General features: G+C 42.1%; 1 protein-coding gene across 2 annotated transcripts in view; it reads left to right on the plus strand.

Moving 5' to 3' along the window:
- The window catches only part of Mpp7 (membrane palmitoylated protein 7), a 219,718-nt gene that overhangs the window by 63,207 nt on the left and 135,480 nt on the right, over window positions 1-21,031 (plus strand). For both annotated transcript variants that reach the window (XM_028873101.2, XM_028873116.2), the window contains exon 2: window positions 3,836-3,985. In XM_028873101.2, the coding sequence (XP_028728934.1) occupies window positions 3,949-3,985 (37 nt within the window). In that variant the 5' untranslated portion in view covers window positions 3,836-3,948. The remainder of the gene's footprint in view (window positions 1-3,835; window positions 3,986-21,031) is intronic.

Genomic DNA, 21,031 nt, shown 5'->3' on the forward strand with positions numbered 1-21,031 from the left:
AAGGCCTTTGAGATCGTGGTGGTCCGTGCACATGCTTTGAGGACTGTTAATGTGCATGGCATGCCCACTGTTTTTGTTTGCTTGGTTGTGCATGGTGCTGGAAGTTTGAATAGGGCGTCAAGAACTCCAGGCATGGGCCCTTCCAGTGAGCTACATCCCAGGCCTAAACACCAGTTCATGTAAACAGATTTGTGACAAGTAGCTCTGTCTGGCTTCTATCATATTCTTACAACTGTGTTTCTGAAGATTTGCAGCTATGTTAACAGATAACAGTGTGCTTACATTAACTAATGAATTTCTCAAATTGCCCTTTAGAGATTGGTGGAAATAGATTTATATTGTACACATTACTGTTGTATGGATTATTTCATTGCTCAGTTAGTTTAGGAACTGGAAGCATAACTGTTAAATCATTGACCATGGCCATTGTCTCCCGAAATAACAGGCTACTGATAATTATTACCTGGGGAAATGCTTCCATGTTTTGGAATACTTTCTCAAGTAGAGATTGATTTATTATTTTATTCACCATATGTATTCACATTAAACAATAATTTTGAAGGGAACTATGTCGCTGGATGAATAAAGTCAACTCTTGCTTTACTGAGAAATAAAAAGAAACTACTTGGGCTGATGAGATAGCTCAGCGAGTACATGTGTTGCTGTGTAAGCCTGAGGAATAGAGTTAGACCCCTGTAACTCACCGTGAAAGGATAGAACCAAATCCCCAAAGTTGTCCTGGGACTGTCATGTGTGTGCTGTGACATTCATGTCTCTCGAATGCATAACACACACAGATTCATCATTGTCATCATCATCAACGTCATCATCATCATCATCAACAACATCTTCTATCGTCTTGCAAGTGCTTGCACTTCTGCGATCGGCCACTAGATGTCAGGATTGCTACAGAAGCTTTGACTATAGCCAGGGTAGAATTGAACATTGTGAGCACGTAGACCTTCTTGTAGTTCACTGTTTCCACGTCATCAATGCCAGGAAAACCTGATACAGTGTGATATATAGAAGCAAGGTACAACTGGAATAGTGAAATTTCAAAAATAAGCCTCTTTAAAGGCAAGCTGTAATGGTCCTGTTGGGTGTTGTAAATGCCTCAGGTGCATTTGATACTGCTGTTATGTTCCTGGCATTCAGGTCTTTCTCTTTTTTATGGAAAGATGGATTGAACTTCAATTTAAGAATATCCAGTAATCCCTCTCAGGACATACTGTAACAGCTGGTATTTTTGTGTTGTAGTAAATCGGTTCCATACAACAGTCAGTAATAATTACGGCTGTGTTCTGATGAATTCCAAAGCCCTTTCAATCAATTTGGCCAAAGAAAACAACATTATTACACAAAAATTTAACCCAATTTGAAAGTTAAATCCAGCAACACTACTTCATTCCATAAAATGCTGAGCATTTTTCTAGTTAGAATTATATCAAACTGTTTTTAAAAAAATCATGTATTTGCACTATTCTAGGAAGATAATTATGTAGTATAATGCATACTCAGAAGATCATTACTTTGTGATAAATGTACTGCACTAGATAAGTTTAACCTTGACTGTTCGTTATGAAAAAAGCAAGAATGCTAAGTCCTCTCACGTATTGTAACACTGGCTTACAAAGACGTTTTGACGTGGGATTTCAGGGTTTTGCCACGATTTCTGGAATAATGAGAATGTACCACATTCTATCAAATTTTACTTTTTTTATGATAAAAGTATAAATTGGGTTATGTGACATACGTAGTTCATAAGTGTGAAGCATTGTGAATTCTTTAGGTGGTAAAGGGGAGGATTTCATGGTGCGGGAAGTATAGAGTGTGTGTATTTCTGTGTATGTGGTGACAGTCGGTGCCATGCACATTCTGACTTCTTGTGGCCTAAAGAGCTAAGTTATATATACACCTACACACACACACACACACATACACACACACACACACACACACACACACACATACACACACACACACACACACACACACACACACACACACACACACACACGGAAAGCACTGGATCTGCTTACATCATGAAGAGGTATTACCCTAATGCTAGAAATATGTATGCATACTCTTTATACATTTTAAATAGTTTTCTTTTCTTTTTTCTGTTAGTAAAACCAAAGTCTGTTAACAATATATTCTTTATTATCAGTGGTCTTTCTGGAGTTCTTTTTGCCTTTGAATTGCTTCATCTATCCCCTTGCTTTATATAAGGAATATTTTTATGTAGTTAAATCTTAATCCTGATTAGAATAATTTCTGAGACCAAAGCCAAGTTTCTCTTTAAGATTACTGGAGAAAAAGCAGCGTGGGAGCTGGGCACGAGTGGAGCCTGGCTTGCCTTCTCCTTTCATTTTAATTTTTAGCTCAGTGAGTTACATTTTTACTTGGAATTTAAATGACTGCCACCTTATTTTTAATTAGCATTTCTCCCTGTATGGATGTGTATTATGTGTTTGTCTTTGGTATAATGTAAAGCAGATGGTAAGACGTCACAGCAGATAGTCAAGTCCAAGAAAGTCTGTTTGATGGTGGAGTTTTAATATCAGTTTTCACTTTGGCAATTAAAATGCTAATTTAGAAGGCTTTACTGGAATTTAACAGTTGTATTTTTCTCAAGTAAAAGCTGGCAAGCTTGTTTGTCGTGATTCTGTAATATGAATCAGCAATTTAGAAGCTTTACGAATTGAAGTGAATCGTTTCCCAGTGTTTACAATGTCTGTTTTTCTTGTTGTCTTTAAGATAGGTTAAAATATGCTTTTAAATGACTGAATTCTCTGTATGGGGAATGGGGGCCGGGTGAACTAAAATGCATTGTATAGTTATGATTTCAAGAAAAATGTAAATGATGTGTATTTTCCGTTGTTAGTCTGCAGTGATCCAAATTCAAAACACATGGCGGGCTCTTTCTTAGGTGCTAGGCTGGGTGAATTGTAATCTTGCTGCTTTCTTTTATGTTTTAATTTTATAATTCTGTTGCCTGAATTAAAGAAAGAAACTATCACAAGCCAGCTTTTATTGTTTGTTTACTCCATGCAAGGCATTGTTGCATGCCTCGGTATATTTAATTATTACACAGCTCTAAGTTATTGTCTTCATTTGCACATTAGGAAATTCGGGCTTAATAAGATTAAGTAAGTTACTCAAGCTCACAGAGCCAGCAAGATTAGAGGTAAAGCCAGAGGTAACCTTGCACAGCTTTTACACTCTATCCCCTTCCCTGCTTATTTAGAGATAAACTTATGCCAGTTATTGAAAACAATATATTTTCCCGGATACATCCAGCTTAACTTTTACTCAAAGAGGGCTTAGCTTGTAGTGCTACTACTTCTGTGAATCTGTATCGCTGCTGTCCTAGCTGACGAAGTTTGTCAAGACGCGCTCAGCCTGCGGTAGAGAACTTTGCAGCTGTTGGACTAGAATGAACTCTATGGAAACACAGAGTTGTAGTTTGCTGGTAACTCAGATAGTCTTTGTTCCACATTGGGAAATATAGCCAGAGTTAGGGTAAGAGAGGGAGGAACTGACCGTACAGAATCTTCTGAAAGGTCACGATGCATCGGATCAGCAGCCCCTAAGGAAAACGTCACCGTCTTTCAGAAGCCTTGGCCTATGCAGGGGTAGCATGCTTTCAGTTAGAAATCACATCAAAACCAGAAACTCCCCTGTTAAAGATCAGCCTGTCACTGCAGAAAAAATTCTGTAGAAGAATTACGATCTCACTGGTGTCAAGTATAAGTTTTGAATTAGTTATAGGATGTTTGATTTAGTGATGCTTTTTTTTTTTTAATATACATATAATTGTTTCTTTTCTTCCTAGGGGCCTAACAAGACGTCTGACTCTTGGGTGAAGTGCGGCTGCAGGCCATTGAATTCCCTGGAGCTTCCTGAGACGAGAGAGTGGAGGGTGGTCACGCACCGGCAGCCTGCATCATGCCAGCGCTGTCCACAGGATCTGCTGGTGACATGGGTACGAGAACCCAAGGGGACAGTTTTCCCTACATTCGTACATCAGTATCGCTCCCAGTGATTGTAGCCTTGTGGGTGCAAATGAACTACATTTGTTTATCTGTGACAACCATGAGAGGCATGAAATTAGTCACAATAAGGTCCGGACTAGACAGGAGGACTGTGGGACATTCAGACTGCTTCCTTCTCCAGGTGGTGGTGATGAGTGCCCATACCCTTGTCTTGCTTTTGGAACAACACTGTGCATTTAATTGCTTAAAATGAAGTATTTGAGAACGGCCAGTGTTCTGGAAAATACTGTAATACCCCTCCACACTACCGTCACGAACCTTTAACAGCATACACGAAATTTTTGCCACACTTCCTTCAGACTTATTGCTTCTTATTTTATTTATCTGTTTTTATTCTCTTAACCTATCACCAGGGATAAAATACACCTGGAAGTCCCTACACATTCTTGAGAAGTTATATTAAAACTAAACCGTGGGCTGTTGCTGTGACTCAGTGGGTAAAGGCACCTGCTGCCAAGCCAGATGACCGGAGTTCAATCCCTGGGCCCCACATGGTAGAAGGAGATCTACTTCTGAAAGTTGCCCTTTGACCTTTACACTCTCACCATGCACACCTACTGACCCTTACTCACAATAAATAAGTAAATGTCAAAAACAGTGTCAGCTGATACTCAGCAAATCCCATCAATTGTAAGATTCAGATAAATAACTATTTCTTAGAAACAAAATACATGTCATGTATATAAAATCTCCTTTCTGACCCAATCTAGCAATTGTTAGCGTCCTTGCTATGAACACTGTTTAAATATGGATTCCTGGAGGCTTTTTAGACCTGTTCAGAGTAAGGGGGAGGGACTAGGGCTAAGATCCAGTAGAGTGGATGTTTAATGTGTGTGAGCACTGGATTTAATCTACAACACAAAAGAGAAAGAAATGAGCGTGCTTGGGAAATAGGCTGGGCGTCGTCTTTGTGTTTGTTTTGATTGATTTGAGACAGGGTTTTGCTCCGTGCATCCTAGAATAGCCTTTAAGCTCACAGTCTTCCTGCCTCAGCCTCACAAGGGCTGGGAGCATCGTGAGTGCCACCTTGCCCAGGCCACGCCTTGAAGTTTTAAGACTCCTTAAAAGAAGTGGCAGCATAATGTGATGGAAAACAATGTCCTGTGTGCCATGATGGCTTTGGTGTCCTGATCTTGCATACTCTTTCCAGCTGAGGTAACCATCTCCACCCCAGCCATTCCAATCCTGGGTACCACATTGATCCTTTCCAGTTGCTGTTCTGGCCGATGTCCTTGTGTCCAGTTCAAGCACACTCAGTGCTTACAGCAAGTGCAGCCTGGCTGTCTCTGTCCATCTACAGCCAGTTCTCGCCTAGTGACTTGGACTGTGGATTATTTTTTTTGTTGTAAGGAACTTTAATTTTTTGTTAAATTCTGTTAAACTTCAGTTTTTTCTCTCTTAGGATGTTAATTTGGAAGTTAACTCCTTTGAATTTTTTTCTTTTTAGTTTTTATGTAGTTCTGTGTTTTGTTGTACTATGTAAAACGAATAATTGAACTTTTTGTGGTAACAGGGTAATTATAGCTAAAATTTTTCTACCATAAAAGTACTGTGGTTGTGTAGTATATTTTATACTTCACTATTTACCAAAATTGTGTTAGCTTGATGGATAGCAAAGTACTGCTAATGGTGTAAAACTCAAAGGCTGATGAAAATAAGTATTTATAACAGAGAGCTCTCGGTCACAGAAAATGGCATGGATGGTATGGAATTTATAAAGAGCTTTTCTACACAACCATGTCATTTAGAGCAGAAATGTACTGACATACGACACCTGCTTTCTGATGTTTTTGAACCTGTGTGCCAGAAGGTTTGAGTCAGGCATGGAAGGCATGCCTGTTCCCAGGTCAGTCCACTCACGGAAGTCACAGTGGGGTATGTGCATTGGATGTTTAGAGTCCCTGCTTAGACATCCTGTACAGGTGCAGTTGAAGCTCTGTTTACTAATGTTATGTTGCCTAGCAACATTGTTGATGTTATCTTGCCATTGAGTCCCTGAGAGAATAAAGTTACCGTTTTACTGGTGGTCCTGGGCCCAGGCACAGAAGAAAGGTGCCTGACTTTAGTGTTGGTGCATAGTGTAGTCATTTGGGAAAATGCTCTGTGTATTTGTGGTATCCAAATGTGTGTTCTGGTGGGTGCCCTTATGCACATGTGGAGGCCAGAGAAAGATGTGGATAGCCTGCTCTATCACTCTGGGCCCTGTTCCTTCGAAGCAGGGTCTCTCACCAAACATGGGGCCAGGCTGTTGGGCAGCCAGCTAGCAAGCCTTATCTATCCTCCTGTCTCCCTGCCACATGCGCGCGCGCGCGCGCGCGCGCGCACACACACACACACACACACACACACACACACACACACACACACACAGCTTTTTATATGGGTGCTAGGGATTCAAACTCAGATCTTTATGCTACCACAGAAAGCGCTTTTGCCCTCTGATCCATTTCCTCAGCCCCAGAAATGCTTTTTAATGAAAAACTCTTAGCACTGACCCATCTTCCTCTTTCTGCTTATTTCACTGAGGGGGTGGGAAAAGTGAATTTTGTAAGTACAACGTGAAAACATTCCCATCTCCTTAGTCTCACTTTCTTTCTCATCTTGATAACCATTTTTCAAGAGGTGTGTGTGTATTCAACATTTCACATAGTTTAGATGTAGCTCAGTTGTAGAGCACATGGTTAGCATGTGTGAGGCGCAGGGTTTGATCAGTGGCACCAGAAAAACTCATATGTTTGACTCTTCTTAAAACAAACAGACAAACAATCACAGATTTTATCATATGCTGCAGATTGTATTATTATTTCTTTCTTCTTGCAGTGCTTGGGACTGAACCTAGAACCCTGTGCATACTAGGCAGGAACTCTGACTCTGAGCTACATCTCCAACTGTGCATAGCCGATGCTGTTTCTTGGAGATGTTTGCAGGGAGTGTATGAGTGTGTAAAGTGTGTCATGCCTGTTTCTTCACATATCTGCCCTGCATGTCTGCATCATCTGTGGACTCATGCTGTTTCCCATGACTTCACAATGCCATGGTTCACAGTGCTGTAAAGGGAAGCCTGATTTTTGCTCCTTTTGAAATGATTTGAGCAGGAAAGATGCACACATATAACGATGTTGTCAGGTTGACCTCCAGACTTCTTAAGCCAGTGAGCCATGTATGGAGCAGATTAGAGATCCCGGCCTCCACATTCTTGCCAGTGTTCAATACTGTCAGTTTTTGTAGTTGCTGTCGTCTGAGAGGAAACACATGGGATGTGGAAGTGATAAAGGTTGATTGTTCCTTCTGTGGAGCACATTCCCATTGTCTACTGAACTTTCCTGTCTGGACATGTCTATTCTAACTTTCTCCACCACTGTGTTGTCCTGCCCTGTTCGAATTGATGTGCAGAATTTCTCATTTTACATTATATACATTAATTCTTTGGGCCATTTCTTCTATCTGGCCACTTATCTTTTCTTTTTAATCCCCCCCCCTTAAATAGTCCCATTTCTTTTATAGAGTTGAAAATCATGTAAGCATATCTTGGTTATTGCTTTCCCCCTTCAGCTTAAGTACGTCTCCTCTTGCCCAAGAGCATATATATTCTCTATGATTTCTTTTAATACATTTAAAGATTTGTTTCTACACATGGAATTTTAATCTGACTGCAGTTTGCATGTAGAGTGAGGCAGAGATCTTCTTTCCTGTCACAGATTGTCAAGCGTCTTAAGAATTGATGACCCTATATTCCGTTCTTTCCACCGAAGTTCATAGTTTTTTCCTTTACCATGTATGAGTGCCACATACATTCTTGGTTCTCTTTCTAGATTATAATGACCTGTTGATTTCGTCTTACAGTTTTTAATAATCCAATTTTTATAGTGAGTTTAGAACTACAGAGGTAATGTAGAAATTGGCGGTGCCTCACACCCAGCTTCTCCTGTTGTGAACTTTCTGCATTCATGTGCCAGCCTCCACTCGATCTGTGAACTGATTCAGATGCAGTGACTCTAACCAAAATCCGCCCCTGTTTCCTCAGTTCTTCCCTCCTGCCCCCTCTCCCTTTGCTTCCAGGCTGTCATTTGGATCAGCATGCTGCCTGCAACGATGTTGTGACTCATTAGGCTGCTCTTGGTCTTGATGCTTTCTCAGGCTTGTGTTGACTGACATCCTTAGGGGTTTTGAGGTACAGTGGTTAGGCACATTGGAAGGTTGTCTGTGTTTGAGTTTGTCCTGTGTTTTTCTCACAAAGGAAATGGAGTTGTGCTTTGGGGGTCAGTAGTAGAGGTCAGCGCCATCGCATGAAATCATAGGAAGGGTGCTCACTGTCAACTTGACGGAGACTGCTGATGCTGACATTCACCTGGCTCTCAGCTTCTCCACTCTGAAGTTTCTCTCCTTTTCTGCTTTCCATATTAGAAACCATGGGCATGTCCAGGTGAAGATCACACTTAACCACAGGGACATTCTGTTCCCCCTTTAGGGTGAAATATCTGTATAGGTTTCTTGGATCTTGTCTTCTCCTCCATTTATTCACTTGTTCATTGTTGGTATTGACTAGTGTCTGTTTGGCTTGTGTTTGGGATTATAATCCAGCACTGTTATGTTATTATCCCAGTTGTTACAGCTTTGCCTGGTGGAAGCTCTTTCAGTCTGTTCTTTAAAAACCTCCATCGATGTGGACTTGCTGATTTTTTTTTTTTTTTTAAGCATGTCCTTGCTTTCGGCAGCCAAGGGGCACCAGCTCATCATGAGTGTTTCTTGCCCTATTCCTCAAGTAGCCATTTCTCCAAGGAGCCTAGTTTCTTTGGGTGGAGAACAGGATTAGAAATGGAGACTTGGGCAGCTGTTTTGCCTACTGCCTCATGAGCGTGACTGTCTTAGTTAGGGTTTCTGTTGCTGTACATATGACCATGGCAACTCTTATAAAGGAAAAACAATTAATTGGGGTGACTTACAGTTTCAGAGGTCCAGTCCATTATCATCATGGCAGGATGTGGTGGTGTGCAGGCAGACATGGTGCTAGAGATGGAGCTGAGATTCCTATATCTTGACTTGCAGGTAATAGGAAGTGGTCTGAGACACTGGGTGTGGCTTGAGCTTATATGAGACCTCAAAGCCTACCTCCACGGTGACACACCTCCTCCAACAAGACCATACCTCCTAATAGTGCCACTCCCTTTGGGGGTTATTTTCATTCAAACCCCCACATTCTGCTCCCTGGCCTCCAAAGGCTTGTAGCCATATCATAAGGCAAAAATGCATCCAATCCAACTTCAAAAGTCCCCATAGACTCATATTAATAGCCTCCCATTTATTTAAAAGTCTAAACTTCAAAGTTTCTTCTGAGATTCATGCAATCTCTTAACTGTAATCCTCTGTAAAATCAAAGTAAAAAAGCAGATCACATACTTCCAACATAGAATGGCACAGGATATACATTACCATTCCAAAATGCAGAGAAGGGAGCATGGTGAGGAAATACTGGACCAAAGCAAGACTGAAAAACAGCTGGGCAAACTCCAAACTCTGCATCTCCATGTCTAATGTCAAAGCACTCTTTAGATCTCCAACTGCTTTCAGCTTTGCTGACTGCAACACACTTCTTTTTCTTGCGCTGGTTCCATTCCTTGTTACCAGCTCCCCTCAGAAGGTATCCCATGCTCTGGCATCTCCACATCTTGGAGTCTCCAAGGCAATCCAGGCTTCACCTTCACAGCTTCACACAGTGGCCTCCCCAGGTCTCTATTCAGGCACATCCCTGACACATGCCTGGGCTCAGTAGCTTTCTTTAGTTATGGAGGGAGATTCCATAGTTCCTTTCTTCTATCTTTAACCCCAGAACCACATGGCCAGAGCTGCCAAGTTCTACTGATAACTCAGGCTGGAACATGGCTCGCTTGTCCAATTACACCTTCACCATCTTTCTGTGTTCGACAGTTTCCTTCACTGCCTAAGACTGGCTGTACTGAAACTCTGTAGACCAGCCTGGCCTTGACCTAGGAGATCTTTCAATTACATCTTCACCTAAGCCTCAGCCAGACTCTTTGGCCAAGGGCAAAGAGCAGCCACATTCTTTACCAAAATATCCCAAGAACGATCTTTAGGCAACATATTAAAATTCTTCTCTGAAACCTCTTGAGCCAGCCCCCGCACAGTTCCAGTCATCCTCGGCACCACTGTCATCCATGCCCCTACGAGTATGGCCCAGTGAGCAGCATGTAAAGCATCCCACTGCTTTCCTAACCCAAAGTCTCAGCGTCTGAATTCCTTCAAACAAAAATATGGTCAGGCCTATTACAGCAATACCCCAGTCCCTGGTACCAACTTCTGCTTTAATTAGTGTTTCAATTGCTGTGTAGAGACACCATCACCACAGCAACTCTTATAAAGGAAAACATTTAATTAGGGTGGCTTACATTTTCAGAGGTTTAGTCTATTATTATCATGGTGCAACATGGTGGCATGCAGGCAGACATGGTGCTGGAGATGGAGCTGAGATTCCTACATCTTGACTTGCAGGCAACAGGAAGTGAACTGAGACACTGGGTATGGCTTGATCATATATGAGACCTCAAAACCCACCTCCACAGTGACACACTTCTTCCAACAAGACCTCACCTACTCCAACAAGGCCACATCTCCTAATAGTGCCACTCCCTTTGGGGGTCATTTTCTTTCTAACTACCACAGTGACTTTAGACCCTCTCAGTTAACAAACTAGAGACATGGATACATATGTGCTTACCCATGTCTAAATACCCACAAGGTCATATGAGTATTTCTGTATAGGTCAATTGGGGTTGTAGTAAGCTAATATAAGCCCTTGCTTATGTTTCCACTTCTAAACTGGTAAGTAGATAGTTTTAGGCTTTTCCCTTTGCACGTCTGTAGATCCCTTCCTCAGGAGTGGGGTCCCCCGTTCATTTACTTACTCATTCAGGTACAGTTTGTGTGAACAGAAGTGTTAGAATTGTTAACCCATGGGATGTGTCTGTCCTCAGAGTTCATCTTACTATTTCTATTGCTGTAATAGAGTGTGCTTTAAAAAAACATCTTATAGAATCATGCCTTGGCTGAATGTTAGCTTTAATTTTGTAATTTCATTAAATATTATTTGTATAAACATATAATGTGAAATATATTTGTACAGAAATGAATTAAAACCCTTTATAAGTAGAGTTTTAAAAGTGCTAATAACACCCGTGCCCATGTGACTGCCACCTACAGTAGGAAATTGGAGACCTTGAAAATACCTGCTTCTTAGCCATGCCTCCTGAGAGACGGGGGATCTGGTAAAAATTTCTGTTGCTCACCATACTGTGTTTATGATTTGCCTAAGTAGTCCTTTGCAGTGTGGTAGAATTTTGTTAACTCTTTAACTTTGCAAATGGAATTGAACCATATTTATTTGTATAGGCTGAAAGTTAGTATTCTGTTGAGAAAAAATCATATAACTTATAAATATGAAAAAAGTAGATGTAAGCATTTTAAAATACAGGAATACAGTATTTATAATAGTGGGGGGGGAGTATAACCTTATAATTAACTATCAGTCACACTTTTATAATGTTTTCTATAGTTTTTTTTTTTTTACTGTTTTTGTGTATGTATGATGTGTATGTGTGTGTGTGTGTGTGTGTCTGTCTGTCTGTCTGTCTGTCTGTCTTCATGAGTCCATGTGGGTGAGGGCATGCGGGAGAGCTGACAACCTCAGGGGTCAGTCGTCATCTTCCGCCTTGTTTGAGGCAGGTTCTGTTGTTGACCACCGCCTACTCTAAGCCAACTGACCCTCACAGCTCTGACAGTTCCCCTGTCTGTCCCCTCTGTCTCCCGCAAGGGCACTCTGGATTGCAGAGGCTTGTGCCCCTGTATCTGGCTCTTTTTACACAGGTTATGGGGATTCAAGCTCAGGTCCACAGGCTTATGTGGTGAGTGCTTTTGCTCTGAGCCCTCTCTGAAGCTCTACCTGTCTACTTTGTATGCCTCTTTATACACTTTCTTTTTTAAGATTTATTTTTGAGTATATATATATGTATATATATGAACATGATTCTGTGTGTGCACGTGCGTGCGTGCGTGCGTGCGTGCGTGCGTGCGTGTGTGCGTGCATGCGTGTGTGTGTGTGTGTGTGTGTGTGTGTGTGTGTGTGCATGTGTCTAAGGAGGCTAGGAATAAGCATCAGCTCTCCTGAGACGTGTAAAAGATGGTCGTGAGCAGCCTGCCGTGGGTGCTGGAGGCTGAGTGTGGGTCCTCTGGAAGAGCAGTAAGTGCTCTTAACAGTTGAGCCCTCTCCCCAGACTCTCTCTGTATATTTCTTATAAAAAGAGAAAAACAAGGCAGTCTTTCTATTACCAGTAAACATTTTTTTTTAAAAGCTACCGATAGTTTGAGTGTAAACCATAGTCATCTTTCCACAGAAATTGTAACAAGTTCTACTTCCCATGGTTCTCCATCACAAAAAAAAAAAAAAAAAGATCAGTGGAACATGATAGTGTCTTCCTCACAAAAGGCGACACCCCCTGTGACAGACCAAAATGAAAACAGACCCTTTTGCACACAGTTTCAGAGCTTTAGGGAGTGTATTACCAACTGTCTGGTGCCTTGGTCTGGCTCAGGCTTCCTGTCCTGGAAGCAGAACACTGCTGTATACGGGTCCGCTCTCTGGACCTGCATCCTTTAAGGAGAAGGAGGCCAACTTGCCCACTGCTGTCATCTCCAACATGCTTTCCCTAACAATAAGTTAAACATGGACAGCACTAAGGAACTATTTGACTGAGCCCACTGCGTAATTACATTCCCACTAAACCCAAATTAAATTTATCTTCAATGGCAACTCATCCTTAATTAGATTCTTTCAAATGCCACCATCCATTATGTATTCTGCGGTTTGCCTTTCTTCTGTGTGTACAGCCCTTCCCTACTACATGCCCACTGTTACTAATGTCCATGCTGTTGAACACCGCTTTCCTTCAGGATTACAATCACTGTATTTTAGTCATCAGATGTTTCCTGAACATGGCTGTCAAGTTAGTCCTTTTCTCATGTATCTGTTGGATTTAACACTTTAGAGTGGCGTTTTGGGGAAGGTCTGAGGTGTGCTTCTAGATGGATTTTCTCCACAGTTACCCTCTTGTTCCATTTTGACTTCAGAAGCATGGCTCTTTCCCTTCGGTGCCAGTGCCAGTGTCCGAGGCCTTCATTGCAGTGTGAAATCGAGGTGGTGAGGGTGAGTCCACTGGCTTAGGGTCTGCATCTCAAGGGGAGCATGTCAACATTGCCTCTTCGTCTTCTTAGATCTGTTTATTTTCCTGTGCAGTACCTCTTCCGCCATCTTTCCATGAAGGAGGTAGTGCCATTAACACTGCAGCCCACAGAGCCCAGGCTCTTCAATGGTTCCATGAGTTCTCGGGATAACAGTCCCTAATTTGGCAGTATTGATAATCTTATCAAAGGCTGATGTTTCTCTCTCTCTTTCTTCGTGACTCCCCATGGTCTTGAGTGAGCATAGTAGAGGCTAAAGCCACCCATCAGCCTGGGTCTGCTTGTTCAGAATGGGCAATCCCACTGTAATCTTCAGTCCTTCCACCCCCTGGTTGCTGTAAGCAGAAGTTTCTGTCCCACCAGCAACTCCCAAATACCTGGACAGCTGCTTCCCAAATAATTGACTCGGAGGCTTCATATTACTTATAAATGTTCTGCCAGTAGCTCAGGCTTATTACTAACTAGTTCTTATATTTCTATTAGTCCATAATTCTTACCTATGTTTAGCCACATGGCTTGGTACCTTTTCTCAGTAGGACATTCTCATCTTGATTCCTGGCTGGCATCTTCCAGACTCCACCTGCTCTCTTCCCTCCCTTAGTTTGGCTGTCCCGTCCATACTTCCGGCCTGGCTTTATTATCAACAATGAGAGCAGCACACGTTCACAGGGAATAGACGGACATCCCACAGCAGGTTGCCTTGGCAGTGTCATCGGCCTTTAAAAAAGATTCATTGGAACATTTTTATTTTAAAGATCCAGTTCATCTATTTTGTGCCGTCCATATGTTGACGAGTATTGGACAGATTCAGGGAGCTGGTCTTGGGGGTCAAGACAGATGAGACGCCAACCTTAGGCATCCAGCTTTGATCCATGCATTGGAGAGGTTAGAGGACAACCTCTGGTGTCCTTCCCTTCCACCTCGGTGAGGGTCAGATTTGGGTATTGGCGGTGGCTGATAAGTGAAGAGAGTTGTACTTTGTCCTCTTCTGAGCCTCAGATCAGAAGGCCTGCACACCCTTTATTATGTTAGAAGGGTTGCCTTTTATTACTAGTTTGCAAATGGCATTTTTTTTTCCTGGCAATTAAAGAATTATTAGCCTTTGATTTTATCAGGGGTTTGTTTATACATCTTAATGAACATATGATTAGTTTGTAGGAAATTAATTAGTTTTTAAATGTTAAACCAGATCGCTTCTTAGGAAGAAACTCAAATTTGTCACAGTTTATTACGCTTTTTAATGTAGTGAGTTTGGTTTGCTTATATTTTGTTTTAAGGGGTAGGTTTAGCTTATAATTTCCTTTTCACATTCATTGTGGCTGTTGAGTTTATTGTTTATTTACTTTTTTTTTTTTTTTTTTTTTGAAACAAGGTCTCACTTTGTAGTTCTGGCTTCCTGGAAATTTTTATGTAGACCAGGCTGATCTTGAACTCAGAGATCTGCCTGCTTCTGGGGCTGGAGTAAAAGGCATGTGCTACCACTCCTGGTGAATGCTGCTTTTAAGACAGAACAAAAACAAAAGACAAGCTATCCCCCCAGCTCTCCATTTGCAGCACGGGCTGGCTTTGAGATCTTTGCCTCAGCAGTTCCAGAGTCAACACACTCTGCCTGACCTGTTCTCTCTCTTTTAAAAACCCGTTTGCACAACGTGGCACAATGCAATGATTCTCCTTTCTTCTTTTTTCTATAGAAAGGTTTGTGACAGATTGAAGTTTCCTCTCCTAGGATAGAACCTGCCTGATAGGCTACTAGACCTGGAAATCTTTTTATAAGACTTTCTGTATTATTTAGCTTAAAGATTTTAAGAATATCATAGCTTTCTATTTCTTCTTGGGGCCATTTTATCAAAAATTTCAAACTTTTGGGGTTAAAATTGCACATACTAACACTGCTTCATGCTTGTGTTTTCTGTGTTGATGGTTTTGATCTGGTGTCTGTTTTTACTCTTTTGATCACAGTTTCATTTTGTCAGTTTGACCAGGTATTAGTCCTACTGTTTTTGTTTTCTTTTATTTTTAAATGTATATGTGTGTGAGGTGTGTGTGTGTGTGTGTGTGTGTGTGTGTGTGTGTAGTAGGTGTGTGAGTGTGTATGTGTGTGTGAGTGTGTGTATGTGTGTGTGTGTGTGCACACCCCGTCTCCTGTGTGTGTGTGTGCACACCTCGTCTCCTGTGTGTGTGTGTGTGTGTGTGCACCCCGTCTCCTGTGTGTGTGTGTGTGTGTGTGTGTGTGTGAGTTTGCTTGTGTGTGTGTGTGTGTAGGTGTGTGTGTGTAGGTGTGTGGACATGTGTGTGAGTGTATGTGTTTGTATGTGCATGTGTATATATGTGAGTGTGTGTGTGTGTGAGTTTGTGTGTGTGTGTGTGTGTGTGTGTGTGTAGACAGTGTTTGAGTGCTGGTTCTTTTCTCCTGCTGAGGGCTCTGCTGCTGGAATGGCGCTGGTCAGGTTTGACAATAACTTTACCCACTGAGTCATTTTACAGGTCCCATCATGTTCTCATTTCATTAAGATTTCATTAAGTTTTTAGGTCATTTAGAATTATCTTAAATAGGTTATTTAGAATTTTAAAAAAAGGCTTTTTTTTTTTTTCCAGTTGTCTTTCTGTTACTGACTTTTTTCTACTTTGTGGTCAGAAAGCTGAATTCACATGATTTTAATCCTAGGGAATTTTTTTTTTAACTTTATGTTCAGTTTCAATAAGTATAGGGTATGCTTTTAGCAATCGGCATAACGCTGTATGTTTCTGTTAGCCCAGGCTTACTAAGCCTTTCCAGTATCCTCGACAGGCACACTTCAGAGATACTGTGGATTTGGTCTCAAACCATTGCATTATAGCAAATATGTCAATTTTGTGAGTCATTTTTCTGTTTTCCATTGCATCTGATGTAACACAGTGACACACTACATTTGCAGTGTCCACACCGGGTGGTGAGTTTCGCTTGTCAGAATTGTCAGCCTGACACAACTTGACTCACCTGGGATCATGTTCTTAATGGGGAATTACCTTGATCAGGTAGGTTGGCTTGTGGGCATGTCTGGGGGCTTGTGGGATTGCCATGATATGATCACTGGAGCGGGCACACCTACCCGTTGTGGGCAGTGCCATTCTCTGGGTTTGCATTTGTTTCTCCTCTCTTGATGTGGATGTGGCCAGCTGCTTCAGGGTCCTGCCTTGACTTCCCTGCTGTGATGGACTAGAGCCTGGAATCGTGAGGTAAAACAAACCCTTTCTGCACGAAGCTGCTCTTTGTCGGGGTGTCGTACCACAGCACCAGAAATAAAACCAGGATGCACCTTATTTGAAAAACATTTTGTTGTTCAGAAATATGAAGTCTTGGAGAGTCAGCGATTCTGTCGGTGATGGCTGGAGACCGGTGAAGGTGGTCGTTTCTTAAAATAAGGAAGACAGTGGGAAGCTTGCATAGTTGACTCACACACACACACACACACACACACACACACACACACACAACACACACACACACACACACATACACACACACACACACACACACACACACACACACACACCCCTCTTTGTTGCAGTCAGTGCTCTGCTGTCATGCCATCTGAGTTCATGTCACACTTGAAGTCTTTGAGTGGTCATTTGACCACTGTTTATGGCACTGGCATCTGCCTTCTGTTTTATTCGGTTTTGAACTCGTCCTGATCTCCTTTACTGCCAGTATGGTTTTCTCTCAGCAGTGTATGCCCTCTTTGAGGAGTACTGGCTAGCTGATATTCAGGGTCCATATCATAGGCCAGTCTGGTTAGGAAATCTCATTAAATTTAATTCCATCACAAAAATCATGATGCTTTTATCCTTAAAGTGGTAGATTCAGTTTATTGAGGATACTGGACACATTGTGAGCTTCCCCCACTAAAAGCAGCCATTTGAGATCATGAAAAATAGATGTTATTTGTTCTTCCAGTGTCATGAAAATACAGTGTGTGATGGTTTGAGTACGTGTGGCCCCCACAGATGTGTGTTTGAATGCTTTGCATCTAGTGAGTGACACTATTAGGAGGTGTTGCCCTGTTGGAGTAGGTGTGGCCTTGTTTGAGAAAGTATGTTACTGTGAGGGCTTTGAGGTCTTATATATGCTCAAGCTACACCCAGTGTGGGACAGTTTACTTCCTGCTGGCTGTGGATCAAAATGTAGAACTCTGAACTACTTCTCCAGCATCATGTCTGCCTGCATGCTACCATGCTTCCTGCCATGATGATAATGGACTAAACCTCTGAACTGTAAGCCGGCCCCAATTAAATATTTTCCTTTATATGTATTGCTGTGGTCATGGTGTCTCTTCACAGCAATAGAAACTCTAACTAAGACACTGTGTTACTGTCCATTTAAAACAAACCAGTCCTCAAGGACTGGTCAGGTGTGCACTAGCACACTGAAGTCTTAGCACCTGGGAAGAGCATGACTTTGAGGCCAACCTGGGCTACATAGCAAGATCCTGTCTCAAAAATAAGCCAGACCAGCAAGGGTTACATAGTGAGACCTTGTTCAAAAGAAAACATTACAAAAAAAATGAAAAAAAAAATAAACCAAACTAAACCCCAAAGCCACATGTAACGACTTTTCCCCTTGATGGTGGATTTCATTGTGGAAAATCAAGTCTCAACTTGGGTACACTTTTCTTCCAGTAGCTTTCAGAGGGGCATACACTGCATTTGACCGTATCATGTTTCCAATTTTCAGTTTGCTTCCATAGCAGAGTCAGGTTTCCAGGCATGTAACTGTGTGCTGGCTGGTCTCTGTGGTGGGGAAAAAGGCATCTGGGAGACCTCTGTGTTGACATTGCTCTTCTGATTACTATTTGTTGCTTCCTTGCACTCATTCTGAGTCTTTGCTCTGTTTCGGTCAGGAGGATATGTGCCTCTACATAGCTGTGACTGTGCGAAGTGTTACTTTCCCAAGTGTAGGAGTGGATGTTATCTGAAGAGTGCTGACAAACACTTGCACAGCCTGGGGGGTTTGTTTGGCTCCGTGGGAAGGAGGCCAATCGCTCACATGCCTTTGATCCGAGAGCCACCTTCCTCTTGTTGGGAAGGGTGTCCTCTTTTATGAAGCACACAGGTTCATTCAGCAACATATGTAGAGCCTGAGGGAAGGTACAGCTACCTTGTGAGCCAGATGAGCCCAGGCTAGACTGCTGATCAGAGGGTTGGCAGCTGGTGCAACCATGGCTCCCATATTCTGTATACCTTCGTGTGACGGTGATAGGACTAACTTTCTACATTATCGATACTGCTGTCACAACTTTCATTTTTATTATTATAATGGTTACTACACATTATAGAAATTACTAGGACTCACTGATTTTTTTCAACACATGAATGCATCATACATGGATCCACTCTGCTTCCCCTTGTTGCAGATTCGACTGCAGAATCTACTCTTCTTTGCTAGTATTAAATTCCCAGTGAAAGCAGCTTGTGGACGTGTGAGAGACCACCGGGGACTCTCCAGACACAACAGACCACACCCTAAGAAGCAAGAATTGATCTACTTTCCTGTGTGATTTCCTCACAGGCATGAATTGGAAAGTGGCGGTTCCTGCCTCCTCAGCAGGTTCCTGTTTAGGAGAAAATGCTATAGTAAGTTCCTTTTAAAGAGAAAGGCTGGGGAGTTGGTTTAGTGGGTGAGGTGGTTGCCAGGCAAGGCCGAGGGCTTGGGTTTGAACTCCCAGGTAAAGCTAGGTGCAGAAGTGAGTAGCTAATCCCAGTGCTTCTATGGTTAGACGGGAGTGGGAGGCAGGTGAGTCCCCAGAAGCTTGAGGGTGAAGTAACCTGGCTTACACAGTTTAAACAAGAGACTTTGTCTCAAGCAAGGTGGAAGGCCAGGATGGACACCTAAATTTGTCTTCTGATCTCTACACATGCACCATGGTACACACACACAAATGTGCACACACATCATGCACATACAAAGGATCAAATAATGAGCACCAACTGAGTGAAGTTAACCATTCCAAGTGAATAAAAGAGGTACCTTGGTAGACTGTTTTTATAGTCAAGTTTTAGGTACACTGTTCGCACATATAACGCTTACCTGATCAGCAAACCCCAGGACTTTATTTGATCACGCCATAATTATTACAAAGTAATTTTTTTGTAAAAAAAAATATTAGCACAATTCAGAATGTGTGAAGTTGGCACATTTGCTTGGTTTCTTCTTGACAAGTTAGGGATTTAAAGGAACCGGAAAGACTGTGCTCATCAATACCTGGAGAGAATTTTATTCACCTCCCCACCTTTGAGACAGGTCTCTGGCCTCAAACTCAAACTGCCCCCCAAGTGGTGGGATGAAAGGCCCCTCCACACCTGCATAACACAAATGTCTCTTACACTGAATTTTCGTGACACGATTTGGATGTAGTGAGATGACTGGTTTTAATATGGAGGCATCTAGATTGGCTACCACTTCCACTCACACTGAAACCCCAGACTTCAGTGTCCTTTGTAGATTCTAGCATCCTCACTGCCTAACTGAGTTGAAACAGCACCTTATTCTTTATTCAGCTCAATGTAGCCTTAGCTTTCCCAGCCACACTTTTGGTCTTTTGAGAAGAAAGAGTTTGCATTCCCAGGTAGCTATGAGTTCTCTTGAAAGCAAACTTTCATGTTTCAAGAAGAGTTGAGTGTGGGCAGAAAGGTTGGGAAGCATCGACTTGTCTGTTTTTAGGTGTAAATCACTGATTTGTTATATTTTTAACACAAATAAGACATTTTTACAGTTTAGATATTTATTTTTAAAATGCATGTGTGGAAGTACCGTAGTTTTTACTACCCAACAGTATCTTTCCCTGATGACAATAGGTCTTGATCTCTTTGGGATCACAGGAAGTGTCTTAGAAGAACTCACTTGGTGCATAGCTGACTAATAGGTATGTCTTGGGGACATAGTGAAGGATATTTCAGGACAATCCTGAAGAGAGAAGCATTAAAGATGGTCCCATCCCCTGCGCTCTGCCAGAAGGGTTTCTTGTACTTGATACTTATCAATAAGCCTTTGAGGGTACAGATGCATGATACAGCTCCACTTCCTACTTTATCTGGTTTAATTGTTATGTTGTGTTTAATTTTAATTAACAATAAGCATCAAAATAGATTGGAAAAGCCCTTTCATGCTATAAATAGCAAATATGATGTTTTAGCTTGTGTATTAGTTACTTTCTATTGCTATGATAAAACACCCTGACCAAAGCAACTTATAGAAGACAGAGTTTATTTGGGCTTGTGGCTAGAGAGGGGCCAGGGTCCATCATGGCAGGGAATCATAGTAGCAGGTAGCAGGCGTGGCTGCGGGAACAAGAAGCTGAGAGCTCACGTTTCAACCACTAACACGAGGCAGAGAGAGCAGCTGGAAATGGTGGGGGTTTAGACTCAGGAAGACTGCCTCCAATGACATTCTTCCATCACAAAACCAAACCTCCCAAACATCCCCCAACAGTGCTGCCAGCTCATGACCAGGCATTCAAGTGCATGAGGCCTATGAAGGACTTTTCTCATTCAAACCCCACAACTTCTGTACCCACCTTACTCCGTCCCCGCTGGCTCAGTAACTGGTTTGCTGTGGTGTCAGTGATTAAAGGGAGGCGATTGACCACAGACTGTAAATTTTAGAACCCATTTTTACTTTTCTATGCCTGTATCTTTTGTGTGAACACTACTGAAAAAAAAAAAATCCAAGTTCTATCCTGCTTGCTTTGGTG

This window comes from Peromyscus leucopus, chromosome 5 (assembly GCF_004664715.2).
Source record: "Peromyscus leucopus breed LL Stock chromosome 5, UCI_PerLeu_2.1, whole genome shotgun sequence".
In the NCBI taxonomy this organism is placed as follows: Eukaryota; Metazoa; Chordata; class Mammalia; order Rodentia; family Cricetidae; genus Peromyscus; species Peromyscus leucopus.